A 17,904-nucleotide genomic window follows, 5' to 3' on the forward strand; every position below is an offset into this window, starting at 1 on the left:
TGCCAAAACTATAGTTTGTTAACAAGAAATTTGTGGAGTGGTTGAAAAGCGAGTTTTAATGACTCCAACTACGTGTATGTACACTTCTGACTTGTACTTGTATATGTACTGAACTTGTTTGATGCTTTAAGCAGACTTGATTGCCTAGCCAGAAAAAACGAAACAATTTATTTTCCTTGCTGCGCCCGCTTCGCAGAAGCTCCTGAAGTTGCCGGTAATAGGCTACACCAGCACTCGGCAACCTTTTCCATTTGGAGGGCCAATTTATCTTACCCTTTCTACCAATCTGCGTGCTAGTCATGATTTTCAAATGCACATTTTCATGGAACAGTTTAATTTCATTTATAAGTCTTTGAATCTCATAATCATTGTCTGTGGTTAATCTACATTCTATCTAAATCTAAATGAAAATGATAAAAATCTAAAAGTTACTTTTATTGCCATTGCCAACTATGTAAAAATAGCATACATAAAGCCAACACATAAAAACATTGCAGCCTGCAGGTAGAAAATATCCTGATAAAAATAAATATCCTATAAATCACATTGGCTACTCATGCCCTGTCTGCAACAAACTTGAAACATTGTATCAACTATCAACTGGGTCACCCAGAACTCATGCTAGCAAACTTGAAACATTGTATAAAATATTCTGGGCCCTTAGAGTTTCCTGCATCAGTGAGCTCAGGACAGACACAGCTGTAGGCCCTTTGTGCAAGGGATATGAAGTAATCAAGTATTTTATGACATTTCCACTGGATCAGAGCTTTACATTTTTCACTTTCATGTCAAGTGTTTATCGAAAGGGAAAGAGCTGGAAATATTGTTCAAATACATTGAGGAACTTTTGTCATTCTCAATTGATTCTAAAAATAGACTTTGTTTACTTGCTGTTTGAGGTGAAGAATAATTACTGGGAGAAGCTCCACAGCTCATTATAGGAACAGTTATGAGCCTATATTTGTGTGCAGGCCAGGTAGATTAGTCCTACTTCTATCAATATGCGTAACCAGGTGTGCATCCTTAGTTGACAGGAGCGTTTCAAACAAAAGACGATTAATACATTGACAAAACTCGTAAATGGAATGAAATAAAAACTTGTTTCTCACAAGTGTAGCATAGTTTGTGAGTTCACACATCCACTCCGAAAATCAGAACAATAAATGACTGTAATTAAAATATATTCAATGCATTAACAGAAATTACCGCAAACAAACATTGCAGATTAGAAATTATATGAATTAACGGTAAATGTAGACTACTACTGGCGATATATGTAATGGGGAATTGACAGACACAGCAAACAATGCACACAATGAAGTTCTGAAACAATGAATAACCATGAAATGGCTGGAGAGAGAGCATTCTGGAAAGTGACGTGCCTTGTGCATCTGAGCCACAATCCCCATATTCTTGGACCGTGCCATCCCAGCGGCCTCCTCAATGGATTAGTCCACTAAGACCGGCGTAAATCAGACCGGTGTCTCGTGTGCCAATGAAAAACATAGTCTATTTGCAACTGCTCGACTAAAAAAATATCTTGGGTTTTCAATACAGACCCATTTTGTCATAAAGTATCCCATATAAGGCACCCAAACCTTATGAAAGTTGCACAGTATACCCTTAATCTTGTAATAAATCAAATCTAGTGATGCATAACTTGACATTTCTGCCATCCATTGTGACATTCTGGGACGATAACCAACCTTCAAATAATAGTTGCACATTTTGGGGAATATTCAGGGGTGGAAACTTTCCGTGGGAATTAACGGGAATATATGGGAATTTACGGTAATATATGGGAATTTACGGTAATATATGCAAATTACTATTAATACCATTTAAATGTAATGTTTTTTTGCATTGGATATATTTACCATATCATATGGAGACAGAAACATAAACCTTTAACATTATCATAAGTAGACATAATGTCAAGCCCTGACATTAGAAAGCTTTCATGTCTCTATTTTGGTTTGGTCAGGGTGTGATTTGGGTGGGCATTCTATGTTCTATTTTCTATGTTTTTGTATTTCTTTGTTTTGGCCGGGTATGGTTCTCAATCAGGGACAGCTGTCTATCGTTGTCTCTGATTGGGAATCATACTTAGGCAGCCTTTTTCCCTTTTGTGTTTGTGGGAAGTTGACTTTGTTAGGGGCACTATATCCCTGTTAAGCGTCACGGTCGTTTTTGTTATTTGTTGTGTTGTTGGCGACATTTATCTTAAATAAAAATAAATGTACGCTCACAACGCTGCGCTTTGGTCTTCCTTTAACGACGGCCGTGACAGAACGTCCCACCAACAAAGGACCAAGCAGCATGGAGAAAGGGACTCCTGGACATAGGAGGAGATCCTGGACGGTAAGGGATCCTGGAGGCAGGCTGGGGAGTATCGCCGTCCAAAGGAGGAAGTAAAGGCAGCGAAGGAGGAGCGGTGGCGATATGAGGAGGCAAACCATCGAAGCAGGCACAAGAGGCAGCCCCCCCAAAAATTTTGCACACGGGGAGATTGGTAGTCGGGTTATAGACCTGAGCCAACTCCCCGTGCTTACCGTGGTGAGCGAGTGACCGGGCAGGCACCTTGTTATGCGGGAAAGCGCACGGTGTCTCCGGTGCGCATGCACAGCCCGGTGCGCTCGGAGCCAGCTCTCCGCAAGTGCCACGCAAGAATGGGCATCCAGCCAGGGGGCGGATTGTGCCAACTCAGCGCTCTTGGTCTCCGGTTTTTGAGTCAAAAAAACTTCTAATTTGAGGAGGACTATGAGCTGTTGCTATCGATAAGGTGTCTGATTCATAATTTTCACCTCAAATAGAAGTAGAGGAACTTTTGTCAGAGGTTGCTTGTTGTGAGTGCTGATGAAACTTTATGCACATGGCCAGATGATTCTGTATCTTTTTTGCATTCTTCACATATGATTTGCCGCAATATTTGCAAATGCAAATATGCAAATATTTGCAGCTTTTCCTTCTACATTAGCTGCAGTGAAATGTCTCCACATGTCAGATAGTGCCCGTGACATTATCTTGGAAAGATTAGATAAAAATGGTGTTATGTCCCCCCGTCCCCAGTGAAAGTTGCGCCGCTGAGTAGATGTGCGAAACGTAGACAGAGGAACTCATACAATCCAATATCCTCAAACTTAGAATAACTTCCTTTTTCCATAAGGGAACTTCATTTGTGTTGTCAGGGGCATTAACATACAGTGGGGCAAAAAAGTATTTAGTCAGCCACCAATTGTGCAAGTTCTCCCACTTAGAATGATGAGAGAGGCCTGTAATTGTCATCATAGATACACTTCAACTATGACAGACAAAATGAGAAAAGAAATCCAGAATATCACATTGTAGGATTTTTAATTAATTTATTTGTAAATGATGGTGGAAAATAAGTATTTGGTCAATAACAAAAGTTTATCTCAATACTTTGTCATATACCCTTTGTTGGCAATGACAGAGGTCAAATGTTTTCTGTAAGTCTTCACAAGGTTTTCACACACTGTTGCTGGTATTTTGGCCCATTCCTCCATGCAGATCTCCTCTAGAGCAGTGATGTTTTGGGGCTGTTGCTGGGCAAAACTCCAGGACCTTGAAATGCTTCTTACAAAGCCACTCCTTCGTTGCCCGGGCGGTGTGTTTGGGATCATTGTCATGCTGAAAGACCCAGCCACGTTTCATCTTCAATGCCCTTGCTGATGTAAGGAGGTTTTCACTCAAAATCTCACAATACATGGCCCCATTCATTCTTTCCTTGACACGGATCAGTCGTCCTGGTCCCTTTGCAGAAAAACAGCCCCAAAGCATGATGTTTCCACCCCCATGCTTCACAGTAGGTATAGTGTTCTTTGGATGCAACTCAGCATTCTTTGTCCTCCAAATACGACGAGTTGAGTTTTTACCAAAAAGTTATATTTTGGTTTCATCTGACCATATGACATTCTCCCAATCTTCTTCTGGATCCTCCAAATGCCCTCTAGCAAACTTCAGACGGGCCTGGACATGTGTCCCCCTGCTTAAGCCAGTACGTCTGGCACTGCAGGATTTGAGTCCCTGGCGGCGTAGTGTGTTACTGATGGTAGGCTTTGTTACTTTGGTCCCAGCTCTCTGCAGGTCATTCACTAGGTCCCCCCATGTGGTTCTGGGATTTTTGCTCACCGTTCTTGTGATCATTTTGACCCCACGGGGTGAGATCTTGTGTGGAGCCCCAGATCGAGGGAGATTATCAGTGGTCTTGTATGTCTTCCATTTCCCAATAATTGCTCCCACAGTTGATTTCTTCAAACCAAGCTGCTTACCTATTGCAGATTCAGTCTTTCCAGCCTGGTGCAGGTCTACAATTTTGTTTCTGGTGTCCTTTGACAGCTCTTTGGTCTTGGCCATAGTGGAGTTTGGAGTGGGACTGTTTGAGGTTGTGGACAGGTGTCTTTTATACTGATAACAAGTTCAAACAGGTGCCATTAATACAGGTAACGAGTGGAGGACAGAGTAGCCTCTTAAAGAAGTTACAGGTCTGTGAGAGCCAGAAATCTTGCTTGTTTGTAGGTGACCAAATACTTATTTTCCACTATCATTTGCAAATAAATTCATTAAAAAAAATCATTTTTTTTCTCATTTTGTCTGTCATAGTTGAAGTGTACCTATGATGAAAATGACAGGCCTCTCTCATCTTTTTAAGTGGGAGAACTTGCACAATTGGTGGCTGACTAAATACTTTTTTGCCCCACTGTAAATCACAACCTCACAAAGCTGCATTCTCATTAAGAAGCCATATAGAGGTTGCCTGAATGAGAGGAACAAAGCAGAGCCAAGAACACCACAGGGAACAAAATAAAAGAAGAAGTGAAGAACGGTTGGTCTTTAAAAACCTTTTCACGTCTGGTTTGGTCCCAGCAATTCCTCTCTGACTGTTTACAGCTGCAGGGCTCTTATCTAGATGAGCAGGTGGAAGCAGCTCTCCTCTAACAATAACTACGGCTTTGCAGAAAAGGGAACCAAGATCACAGCTTCACACAGAGCCACTTCCCCCCTCCCCAGTATTTAGAAATTATGTGGTAGTCAACCTGGTATCAAAGAGTATTCAATGGTGCTGGTTGTAATGAATCTCAATTAAACTAGGCAAATAGAATGTGAACTAGGCAAATAGAATGTGAACTAGGCAAATAGAATGTGAACTAGGCAAATAGAATGTGAACTAGGCAAATAGAATGTGAACTAGGCAAATAGAATGTGAACTAGGCAAATAGAATGTGAACTAGGCAAATAGAATGTGAACTAGGCAAATAGAATGTGAACTAGGCAAATAAAGCGTTTCCAATAAATAAAAGATGTTGGACTGTTTCTTAGATCAATATGAGCAGAGACCCCCAGCCCGTAGTCCCCCTGTCCACCCAGTGGTGTCTCACCTGTCTGGCCACTCTCCGGGCCTCCCAGTAGGGTTTGGACTCCTCCACCGCCTTCCCAATCTTCTTGACCAGCTCATCCAGCTTCACCGTGGCCTCAACCAGCACTGTGCGGAACTTCTGCCTGGCATCCTGGAGAGAAACAGGGAGAAAGGGTTAACTAGGACTCTAGTGAACTTCCAGCACTTTGTTTGCTATGAATGTTCACAAAGGTCATAGAAGACTCAACACTCATCTCGATGTTAAGGTGATGACATCCTTACGTCATTGTTCTTAACCATTTAACCAACCACAGTTAACAATTCACAGCAAATATTAAGTTAGACGCAACAGGATTTCACAAAACCAGAGTATTCAGTCAGACTCTTAAGGTAATTAAATACATTTTGATGTACGGGTCGGGGCTCCCCCTCTTTCGATGATAAGAATTGAAAAGGCCAGTGTCCTAAAATTGCATTAGTCTGTTATCAAGTTAACAGGGGCAGCTATGTCGATGTAACCTTCAGACAGAAGCAAACAGGCAATTAACAAATAAATGGCTATATGGAAATGATCATAGGAAATAGCCTTTTATGCGACACACCATCAGCTACTGTTAATGTTTATTCATCCGTCATGGTGGTCAGATGTAAAAGCCCCCAGCAAAGCAGGCTGATAAAGCCAATAACAGGCCTCCATTCAATCATATCAAAACCTAATCTAATCTAGTCCAAAACATGAATTCGCCTTGAAACCGTTTTAGATAAAGCAGTGTGACGTCCAGAAGGAGACATCATGGTGGACAGAAAACAAAAACAAGCATGAAAACAGATTCCTGGAGATGTCAGTGTGGAAAAAATATATTGCACTTATGCAATAAGTTTATTGGACTTTTTTCAATTCTTTGAAAGGTTAAATATGTAAAGAGACTTTATATGAATCTGCACCAGTGTTCTGGACTAAGATATCCTTCCTATTACCATTTGAAATCTGAGGGATAGAAGGCCAATTGTGAGAACAGGGCAGGGACACACTTCCTGTGACATCATCACTCATCTTGCAACAAGCTGGCATCTGAGGACAAATACCATGTCCGAAAACAACCCCTAGCCCCTGAACCCTAGGCCCTGAACCCTAGGCCCTGAACCCTAGCCCCTGAACCCTAGCCCCTGAACCCTAGCCCCTGAATCCTAGCCCCTGAACCCTAGCCCCTGAACCCTAGCTCTTGAACACTAGCTCCTGAACCCTAGCTCCTGAACCCTAGCTCCTGAACCCTAGCTCCTGAACCCTAGCTCCTGAACCCTAGCCCCTGAACCCTAGCCCCTGAACCCTAGCCCCTGAACCCTAGCCCCTGAACCCTAGCCCCTGAACCCTAGCTCTTGAACCCTAGCTCCTGAACCCTAGCTCCTGAACCCTAGCCCCTGAACCCTAGCTCTTGAACCCTAGCTCCTGAACCCTAGCTCCTGAACCCTAGCTCCTTCCCATTCAGTGTGTATGCAGATCAAGGAACCAAATACAGTGATGGCTCCACCACCACTGTTTGCCATTTGCTACACCTTGGTACTTGCTGTTCAGCTGGCCCAACATGTTTGTTTACTGTACTCTGTCAGACTGGAATTCTGCCGCGGTTATCAGATACCTGCCATCCTGGAGAGAAAAACAGCCACCCAACCTCCTGCATAGCAAGAGGCCACTGCCGGGGAGGCACCATGCATTATTTCAGTCTCAGAACAACAAGGGGGAGTTGTTGGGTATGAAAAATGTACAACGTGTGTGAACAGGCCATGTAAACCATCTATTTCTCAATAGAGAAAATTCAGAGGATGGGGTCCTCCCTTGCTCCATCTCTCCTCGTAATGCATTTCCTCCCCCACTCTCTCCCTCTACTCTATCCCCTTTTTTTTCTGTTCTCGTTTCCACCATCTCCCTCTTGTTCTCCTCTAGCTGATACAGCAGAGGTTACAGTACAGTCTCTCTGTCCCTCACACCTCAGAGGTTACAGTACAGTGCAGTCTCTCTGTCCCTCACACCTCAGAGGTTACAGTACAGTGCAGCCTCTCCGTCCCTCACACATCAGGGTCGAGCAGAGCGTTGCTTTTGTGACGCATTTCATCTCCTCTGTCACAGCCTCCTCATACACTGAACACCATCTAAAACACACAGTGGTAAACCTAAAAATACTCAAATTCAATCCAATCCATGTGGGTAACTGTATTGCCCTTCACCCAGCTACAGCTTATTCAACTTGGATGTTGATATTGATATTAATGAAAGGTCTCTGAATGCAATAAACAAAATGCTCACAGATGTTACGGAAATACAGCCATTGTTCTGCTTTTCCCCTTGTCACAAAAGCAGTCACACGTGCTCCTTGACGTTATCAATACAAACCCTACAGCCAATGGTCCATTACCAGGGCATGATGACAGGCCTACATCCACTGGGCTCTGCTGCTGGCGATCCGCCTCACTCCATCAACACTTTGAGACATTCATTTTGTTTACAGATTGGTGGAGCCACCGGTAAGGACTCACGTCCATGTCAAATAGACACGCTTCCCCGATTGGCGCACCGTTGAATCCAACGGCAGACAGCTGTGCACTGAGAGACCACATCAAACTGGGTCTACAAATAAACAGATTCGACCATGATCCTCTGACTCAACAACAACACAGAGGGGGTATAATCGGAACTCAAAAAACGAGTAAATATTCCACAAGCACTCATTGAACCTCAAGATCAATGGAAAGATTGTACTTTAAGTTATTTATGCTGATCAAGTCAGTGAGGATCCAGTAACATTAGAAATTACAGGTATTTTATAGACTGAATGCCTTTGACCCAAACGGATTTCCTAAAGACACTTTTACCTTAATACAGTTCCAAAACGGTATATGACTGACAGCGTCGTGTGCTACTACTTTACTGACATTCAACAGCATGCAAAGATCAACATTCTGCAACATAAACCACCTCAATGACCTGAACAGATCATCTTTCATATGCAGAGGTCAATGTCTAATGGTTGAAAGGAATTATTTGATAGTGGGTCACCTTGTAATTGTCAATCAGTGTCAGCCATGTGGTGCACTTTGGAGGGAAAATGTATGTCAAACTTGAAAGTGTGTGTGTGTGTGTGTGTGTGTGTGTGTGTGTGTGTGTGTGTGTGTGTGTGTGTGTGTGTGTGTGTGTGTGTGTGTGTGTGTGTGCGTGTGTGTGTACTGTTTTACCTCCAGTTGTGTCTCACATCTATTGATGTCGTCTGTAGACTGGTTGAGTTTCTCCAGTTCTCCCTGTAAGAAAGAGAGCAAAGGACAATATTGAGCAACACCAAGAGAAAGGAACAGTATCTGGGAGGTCTGCAACATCTGTAATGTGTTACACGTCTATGAAATACTAGACTGAACAATAGAAGTTGGCCGGAGTGATGGTTTGAACAAACACAAGAATCAGCTACTATCTTGATTTATGGATATATTAAATGCACATAGCTTTTAAGGTTAAACAGTGTTATTTTTCAACCAATGAATAGCCTAATACACAGCAGAAAGTATATTCAGATGAACATGCTATTTGAGTGTCAGGTTGGCTAAAACATAGCCCATCATAAACATAACCAGTAGGCCTACATCGCAACTAAGTCAGGTGCAATACAGACATTTTGTTCAAGGTAGACAGACACTCTTGATAAATCAATAAATAACATTTTTTTTAAACAATTTGACCGCAAATCAGGCAGACTTTCTGCCAGTGATAATACATACTCTTAAAATGTCCATTGGATAGTGAACGTATCAAATGCAGTTAAATGAATTGATTGGTTAGCCTCAATTGAAACAAAGAGCAATTGTTATTATAACGTACCTGAATTCTAGGGTCCACCTCCTCTTCTTCGTATTCCGAATCTTCGTCAGACCTATTTTCCTTCTCCAAATGGTCCATTCTGGATGATAAAGCTGTGTGCTGTCGGAGCGAACAAAGCCAATTTCCAAGAAACGCTCTAACAGCGACACAGGAATTTCCAGAACACTTTCAATCACACTGCAACGTTGGCAATGATAAAAACGATTTTTGAAATATGTATAATCAAGGCGATATACAGGTAATTGAAAGACAAAAGAGTGATAATCGTCATGTATGTCAATTGACTGAGCAGCGCTCTGTCTGCGTCCAATACACTGAGCAAGTGATGATGAAATGACTTGTGTACGAGTATCTACAGCGTAACGTTACGCCCCTTCTGCTGTCCAAACCGATGCATTTATAGATGTATGTACCATCAGACTACTTACTATGTGGTAAAACAGTTATAACAAGCTGAATATACCATTTGGGAAGCTCAATACCTTTTTTATAAATGCCAATAATAATATATTTATTCCCACAATAAAATGTTCCAGATTTCAGATAATAATGAATGGTATTGGTATTTAATGAATACCCTCAGATATTCAGTTCCCCTGCATTCCACAAATGCCAGTTAGCCATACCCGACCAGATACCCTCTTTGTATTAGTCATCTCCAAAATACCACATACTCTCTATTCTAGATTCACCTTTTCCAATTCTCAGATACCATATACTGTGTACTCATAACATAAGTAGCCCAGTGCTGAGCAGCGTAACACCATAAGCAATGCATGATACAGTAAATGAATGGGGGGGATGTCTTATAGATTAAACATGCTATGTTGGTCTGTTAGGTCTGGATTCAAAGAAATAAGAGTTCAAGAACAATCTGATGATGTAGCATTCATAGATCTAGAATTATATTCATATGGTATCATGCACGTCCGTTGTAGATAAATACTCACCCCAAGTCATATCAATATGGGAAATGGCCTATATAATCAAAACCTTATGTTATATTGATTTAGCGTTTTATAACAATTCCTTCAAGTTGAAATTATACCCATAATAAGGCACATTTATGTTCTAAAATCATATTAAAATGCATTATTTAAAGCAACACGATCTGTGTTTCAGAAGTTGAGATGCTGTTGTGTAAAAACCCACACCAATCATGTTAGACAGGAATCATTTGGGATTTTTTACATCTGAGTGGAACTGTCCCCTTTTTTCATGGACATTTTTTTATCTAAATCTTTTTAAATCTCACTTTCTCTCAATCTAAGGTAATGGAATGCCCGATATGTAAATGTAATGTGTAGGTGGTAATGTTATAAAGAGTTTGTGAAGCGACAGAGGCTTTGAATGACACATATCAGTGCTATTGCTTGACATTAGAACATAAGGCTTGGTTGTCATTCAACTACCATTAGAATGTTTGATTTCCAGATATTTTACTGCAGTGCACTATGATGACAAGACAGACCTATCAAAGCTATTGAGCCCATACAATCTAATCAGGTTCACTTCTTGTTAGCTGTGTTTGTCCCATCCTGATTCAGACACCATGTGACCCAGATATAGTAAATATGATTAGATAGGCAAATAGCACCCATTCACATCATCAGTGAAGGACCCTTATCCTGACACAGTTCTGCTCAACAGACCATTTTGTTTGTTAACCTCAGCATATAAGAGGTCCTTATCGGTGCTGCAGTGCGTGATTAGACAGCCGTGGATAGTAAGGTGACCTACAGTACGTAAGTACAGGGTACTCAGACATGGTGCTGCCTTTAGGGCTGTTCCCATAGCTAGGACAGGAGGATAGCATCTCTGCAGTGTGGGACTACATCCAGGTATTACACCCTCTTTTTCTCCCACACATACAAACACACACCACTTGGACCTGTATTCACACAGGTAGTGTCAACACAAACACACACCTCTTGGACCTGTATTCACACAGGTACAGTCAACACAAACACACACCTCTTGGACCTGTATTAACACAGGTACAGTCAACACAAACACACACCTCTTGGACCTGTATTCACACAGGTACAGTCAACACAAACACAGGTGCCTACTTACTCCTTCTATCGCTCTCTTTTTCTCTCCCTCTCTCATACCCACATCCAGACACCCTTGTTTTCATTCCCATCAGAGGGGAAAAGAGAGAAGCAGAGGATGGCTGGCAAGCAGACAGGCAGATTGAGGGGGGTGATTGTTTTGACAGTTATGTAACTCAGACTGTCTGGCTGCTCACCTTAAAACCAGCGGACAGACCAGCTAGAGCGGGCCTGTCAGAACTCCAGTTCACTGACAGTGTTAACAACGAGACACGGCGACGGGAGGAAGCAGATCAACCAGTCAGGAAAACCTCAATGACTTTTCCCACAGCACTCCAATCTGATTGGGTCGTGTCCCGTTTGGAAAACCGTCTTGGAATACATCCGCTACCCATTCACCGACAGAGAATAACATGCCTCATTTAGGAGGATCACATATATTGTATACAGCCCAGTAGGATGGCAGTGATCAGGCGGGGAGTGGGAGTATGCAGTATATCAAGAACCAATGTGAAATCAAGATTAGTATTTCAATAGGCATTCATAACTACATAGACAACAGTGTTTCTCCAATACTTTTTTAAAACCATAAGCCCCAAAAAGTCACATCTAGGACTGTGAACACATGTATTTCTTTATTTTACTGAAATCAAAATAAGTCAATATCATTAAGATCCCTTCCTAGGTAATTATACAGGAAACGGTGTACTAACCTTATCTCCCAAGCCTATAGCTTCCCACATTACATCACTGTAACTACTATCAAAAGCACAAGGTCATCTACAGCAGTCAGCATGTTGTCCACCCAATGGAATTAGTCTGAATAACAGGATATGTCAAACCCCTCCAGATATAGAGTACTAGAAGGCTATGAGCTCTTGTGGAGCAGAGCTGACCTCAGCCGGAGCCTGTGCCTGTGCGAGAGTCTTTTCTACAGGAAGTGCCCTCTCTATAAAGGAAAAGACACAGCAAAATAAGAGAGGCGGATCTTGGCATGGTCCTGTTTAGTAGGGCGGAACGTTCACAACATTGAGGAGAGAGATGGATTGTGTAGAACGGACAACGCTGATAGATATGTACTATATTTGATCTCTGAGACACACTGAACATTCTGCCCAATTGAATAAGAAGAGAGTGAAAAAGAGAGGGGGCGAGAAATATGTAATCATACGCTACAATCCCTCCTATCACATTCCTCTTATGCAATATCATCACACTCATGGGGGCTCCCCTTCACAAAACATTCCAGGTGCCTATAGCATCTTCATATACAAAGGATCCCAAGGGCTGATAAGGAACAGAGTGCTGTAAATGTTTAGAGAAAAAAATGCTAAGTGTTATAGAGAGTAGAGAGTGAATGTGGACTGGATTACATTAAGAGAACATTGTTGTCAATGTCTCAATAATGATTCCCCAAGACCATCAGTAAGACCCCTCGTCACGCAATAGAAAGACGGGCGCCACTTGTTTATGTGTGTGTGTACAGGACGGATCAGGGTGTGTACCTGTGTCACGAATGTTATAATGGTGACAGGTGATTAGTAATGAGTGATGATGGGGACCTTGAATAGGACTGGGAGCACCTGTGTACTCCCTCAACGACTCATTGTGTTGCTATAGACTTCCTATGGACAGGATATGGAAATGGCGGGTACTGTGCTTATTCACTATCCACTTGGGAACACACTGGTTGAACCCATGTTGTTTCCACGTCATTTCATTGAACCTGGAATAGACGTTGAATTGAGTTCTGCACCCAGTGGGTAGGGTCGGTCTGACCTGAGCACTGCACTGATTATCTGATCTATAAATCAACCCCATTTCTAAACAAATGATAGATCTCTGTCAGAGATGAATGTCAGTGAAACTGTGCAAAGCCTTTCTCAGACTAATCTCTTGTGGACAGATATTAACATGGGCTCCCGAGTGGCGCAGCGGTCTATGGCACTGCACCTCAGTGCTAAAGGTTGTCACTACAGTCCCTGGTTTGATTCCAGGCTGAATCACATCCGGCTGTGATTGGGAGCCCCATAGTGTGGCGCACAATTGGCCCAGGTTTAGCCGGGTTAGGCCGTCATTGTAAACACTTTGGTTCTGGGTTGCCGAAAGGATGCCCAAACCCACGTGAACCTACCTGGTGATATAAAGAACCCTTTTAAAACGGCAGTGCTTCGCCATCATCTACTGAATCAGTAAACCCAGAACAGGCTATAAAAAGCCAGAAGGGAGCTAGCCTTTGAGCCCCAAGTGTCAGCAGACAGTGTCTGGTGGGGTTGTGGCATTTCACTGAATGTCAGACTCCTCATGTACTGCGGATCCAGCTTCCCTCACGTTCCTGATGATGTGAGAGGAGTGAAAGGTGTTCCCTTGTCTCATCTCCCAAAGGTGACATGACACAAACCCACACTGACCCAGTCTACTGCTGGAAAGGGCAAACGCGTGGTGCGGTCAGTTCCACATGAAAAAATACACACAAAAAACCTGCACGTGCACCTGCACATACACACACACACACGCCCAGACAGGATAAGCACCTGTAGAGGTTTTTGAAAAGGTTACATGTGATTAAAAATTCAGTTGCTTGCTGCTGACTCATCCTACTACAGGGTCAGGGGTCACTTTGTGGTGTCACAGAAGGGTGGATTTGGAGGGGGGACAGAAAAAAAAGAGGTGGTCTCAAAATCTAATCCAGATGCTCGTTGTTCAGTGCCTAAAGACATAAAAGCAGAGGTATTCTCGTAGTGGTAACTTAAACATCTCAGGATCTGTTACTGTTGCACTAAAACAAATCCTGCCCACTCAGAATCATTAGGTGCATATTCTCAGACACCAAGAACTCAAATCTTGCATAATTGTGTCAGATATGTTGCATGCATCTGTCCACCAGAGATTGTTAGGTGCAAGATATCTACATTAAAACATCACTTTTACATTTTTAGAAGTCAACATGGGTTTGCCAACTATGCACATTGTGTATGAATGCTAGGTAAACATGATCACCTGGAAATATAAAACAAATTGAGCAGGATAGAAAATGAGACAATATGTATTTCGACTAACCAAGGAGAATTTGATGTTACATCTTTTTTTTACAGGTTTTGTTGCCCCCTTGTGGTAAAAAAAAATGTATTACATGATTGGAAAAGTTGGCAGCAAAGAATAGTATTGGAACTTTAACAACTCTGAAACTACACAACCAAACCATTCTCTCTAAGAAATTCTCCATCATATACACATATAGTTGTATCACTGGTGTAAAGTAACTAAGTACAAATACTTTGAAGTACTACTTAAGTCGTTTTTTGGGGTATTTGTACTTTCCAACTTCAATTTTGTTTTACAACTTTTACATTCCTTAAGAAAATATGTACTTTTTACTCCTATACATTTTCCCTGAAACACAAAAGTACTCGTTACATTTCAAATGCTTAGCATGAAAAGCAGGAAAATGGTCAAATTGACATACTTATCAAGAGAACACACAGTCATCTCTACTGCCTCTGATCTGGCAGACTCACTAAACACAAATGCTTTGTTTGTAAATGATGTCTGTATTGGAGTGTGCCCCTGGCTATCAGTAAATAAAACATCAATTGTGCTTTCTGGTTTGCTTAATATAAGGTATTTGAAATGATGAATAGCAATTACATTTACTTTTGATTTACTATTTAAAACCACACCATTTTTGACTTTTACTCAAGTAGTAATTTAGTGGGTGACTTTTACCGGAGTCATTTTCTATTAAGGCATCTTTACTTTTACTCAAGTAGTAATTTAGTGGGTGACTTTTACCGGAGTCATTTTCTATTAAGGCATCTTTACTTTTACTCAAGTAGTAATTTAGTGGGTGACTTTTACCGGAGTCATTTTCTATTAAGGCATCTTTACTTTTACTCAAGTAGTAATTTAGTGGGTGACTTTTACCGGAGTCATTTTCTATTAAGGCATCTTTACTTTTACTCAAGTAGTAATTTAGTGGGTGACTTTTACCGGAGTCATTTTCTATTAAGGCATCTTTACTTTTACTCAAGTAGTAATTTAGTGGGTGACTTTTACCGGAGTCATTTTCTATTAAGGCATCTTTACTTTTACTCAAGTAGTAATTTAGTGGGTGACTTTTACCGGAGTCATTTTCTATTAAGGCATCTTTACTTTTACTCAAGTACGACAATTGGGTACTTTTTCCACCAGTTTTATTAATAAAAAAGCATATTCAAACAAACGGCACTTAATCAGCAATACGGCAGTGTAGGCTTTTGTCCAATGATCCATTTATATATGAAGGTCTCAGTCCATTTGTGCCTTTGAAGGTTTCTTTGAAGGTTTTGAGGAAAGGGACTTCAGGAGCCCTGTAATTGGTCTGGCCTTCGGAACTTGCTTTGAAGGAACACCCTGGGCACACAAAGCCCCTCCTTCTTATTGACCGTTTCTCGTAGCACGTACTCATTGGTTACACTCTCGAACCCCGCCCCTCTGAACAGGTCTGCTAGGAGCTCTGAAACACAGACAGTTCAGATTTGGTATTTTATTAGGATCCCCATTAGCTGTTGCAAAAGCAGCAGCTACTCTTCCTGGGGTCCACACAAAACACAACATAATACAGAACATTAATAGACAACAACAGCTCAAGGGCAGAACTACATTAAAATAAGAATAAAGGCACACATAGCCTACATATCAATACATACACACAAACTCAGTCAAATAGGGGAAAGGTTGCATTATCTGTTTTTTGAAACCAGATTTGCTGTTTATTTGAGTAATATGAGAAGAAACGGAGTTCCATGCAATAATGGCTCTATATAATACTGTACGCTTTCTTGAATTTGTTCTGTATTTGGGGACTGTGAAAAGAACCCTGGTCGCATGTCTGGTGGGGTAAATGTGTGTGTCAGAGCTGTGTGTAAGTTGACTATGCAAATCATTTGGAATTTTCAATACATTCATATTTCTTATAAAAAGAAGAAGTGATGCAGTCAGTCTCTCCTCAACTCTTAGCCAAGAGAGACTGGCATGTATAGGATTTATATCATCCCTCTGATTAAAATGAAGAGCAAGATGTGCCTCTCTGTTCTGGGCCAGCTGCTGTTTAACTAGGTCTTTCCTTGCAGCACTGGGCAATAATCAAGATTAGACAATAATCAAGATTAAAAATGTATAAACAGAGAATGAGTCCCATAGAAGAGACTGCTTGTGCGTAATTCGAAAAGACAATAAAGAAAGACAAAAAAAAACTAAAATAACTACTATGAGGGAAAATGTAGGAGAGGAAAGAGAAAGAGGAATGGACTGACCTTTGGAAAAGAAATAAGACCTGGTGCCATCCTGTCTGACGTAGAAGTTCTCTCCCAGTTTGTTTCCCGCCTTAAACCTCATCATGGCGTGGTCATACAGGCCATAGTCCCTGAACAGTATGATGCCCCCTGGCTTCAGGACCTGACACGGAGAACGTCAATTCAGTCACAAGTTATTTTGAGGGTGTTTAAAGTGTTTACTGCAGTTTCATCCTTTTCCTCAGCCCTGTCTCACCCTGTAAATGTTGTCCAGAGCCTGCTGCATCTTGTTTGGGTGGATAGCTGAGAGGACAAATATGAGCGTGGCTACATCCACACTGCCCACTGGGACATTACCCCTCAGGTCATCCTTTGTCAGGTCACACTGGAACACACTGCAGTGCTCAGTGCAGTACAGGGAGTGTTCCTGAGGACAAAATGAAAATGACACTGGATATCAATGTTGTTTTGTTAAAAGTCCCACTGGCTCTGGATCATCAGTGGTACATCTTCTTACCTTCACAAACTCCACAGCTCGTGGTGAGAAGTCACAGGCATAGACAAAGATGTTGAGGTCTTCCTCCAGTAGTGGGAAGATGAAGTTCCCAACCCCACAGCCAGCTTCAAGCAGGACCAGCTTCTGGACTTCAAACTGAGAGAAAAAAATGTATTGGGATGCACCCCTAGTAGGGAACCTAACAACTTCCTACGCCATCTTCTTACCTCAAGGCACACTTTTAGTTCTTCAAACTCTCTGGTGGTCCAATGCCTATCCTTGAAAAAGTTTGTTGTGTTCCTTTTGTAAAACAAGTCCCAGTTTTTCTGTGCCTCCTTTTCCAACTTCATCTGCTTGAAGTCAGACACCAAAGTCTGGTCACCTGTCAGTTTCTCCATCTCTTTCTCATTCAAATTCCTGCCAGTGCATGTTTTTCTTTGGACAGGTGGGATAAGACATGGCAACACGTCTTTGGGTTCCTCTCCAGGAAGTACAACATTGGAGGTGTCGTCTTGCTTTGATAGTGCCATAACTTGCACTACTGTAGTTTACGATAGTAGCTTATAGCAGCACTTCCTTGACACCCTCAAATATATTATTTCACCAATCCACATTAAATTATCCAGCTAATGTTAATGGATGGTACTAACACATTATAGTGATAGACTTAATGAAAATGCAGGGAATATTTCCACATACATTGTTTATGAACGCAAATGTTCCAGAAATGTTCTAAGATTTCTCGTGTGGCATGTAGTCTTCTTCGTCCGTGTGGGAACAGTGTTTGGTTACGATGATTCCGGCCTGTTTATATCAGTCAGTAAAAACGTTGTACTTATTCG

General features: G+C 41.7%; 2 protein-coding genes across 2 annotated transcripts in view; both read right to left on the reverse strand.

Annotated features, from left to right (window-relative positions):
* The window catches only part of LOC110486940 (SH3 domain-binding protein 5), a 35,028-nt gene extending 24,760 nt beyond the window's left edge, over window positions 1–10,268 (reverse strand). The window contains exons 1-3 of the mRNA XM_021558814.2: window positions 9,240–10,268; window positions 8,606–8,668; window positions 5,400–5,528 (exon numbers count right to left, since the gene is read on the reverse strand). Coding sequence (XP_021414489.2) covers window positions 5,400–5,528; window positions 8,606–8,668; window positions 9,240–9,317 — 270 coding nt within the window. The 5' untranslated portion in view covers window positions 9,318–10,268. The remainder of the gene's footprint in view (window positions 1–5,399; window positions 5,529–8,605; window positions 8,669–9,239) is intronic.
* Window positions 10,269–15,469: 5,201 nt separating this feature from the next.
* LOC110486970 (tRNA N(3)-methylcytidine methyltransferase METTL6) lies at window positions 15,470–17,855 on the reverse strand. The gene is made up of 5 exons (XM_021558844.2): window positions 17,290–17,855; window positions 17,084–17,218; window positions 16,823–16,993; window positions 16,588–16,729; window positions 15,470–15,788 (listed from the first exon to the last, which is right to left on the reverse strand). Exons 1-5 carry the CDS (start codon window positions 17,590–17,592, stop codon window positions 15,634–15,636), a joined length of 906 nt encoding a protein of 301 aa, XP_021414519.2. The 5' UTR covers window positions 17,593–17,855; the 3' UTR covers window positions 15,470–15,633.
* Window positions 17,856–17,904: the final 49 nt, after the last annotated feature.

Source organism: Oncorhynchus mykiss, chromosome 2 (assembly GCF_013265735.2).
Source record: "Oncorhynchus mykiss isolate Arlee chromosome 2, USDA_OmykA_1.1, whole genome shotgun sequence".
In the NCBI taxonomy this organism is placed as follows: Eukaryota; Metazoa; Chordata; class Actinopteri; order Salmoniformes; family Salmonidae; genus Oncorhynchus; species Oncorhynchus mykiss.

Bases quoted from the DNA above. Each gene is read 5' to 3' on its own strand.
- LOC110486970 (XM_021558844.2), bottom strand. From the start codon at position 17,592: ATGGCACTATCAAAGCAAGACGACACCTCCAATGTTGTACTTCCTGGA. The intron at 17,219-17,289 runs GTAAGAAGATGG...TTTTTCTCTCAG, and splicing joins AACTAAAAGTGTGCCTTGAG to TTTGAAGTCCAGAAGCTGGT. The intron at 15,789-16,587 runs GTCAGTCCATTC...TCTGTGTTTCAG, and splicing joins GTCTTATTTCTTTTCCAAAG to AGCTCCTAGCAGACCTGTTC.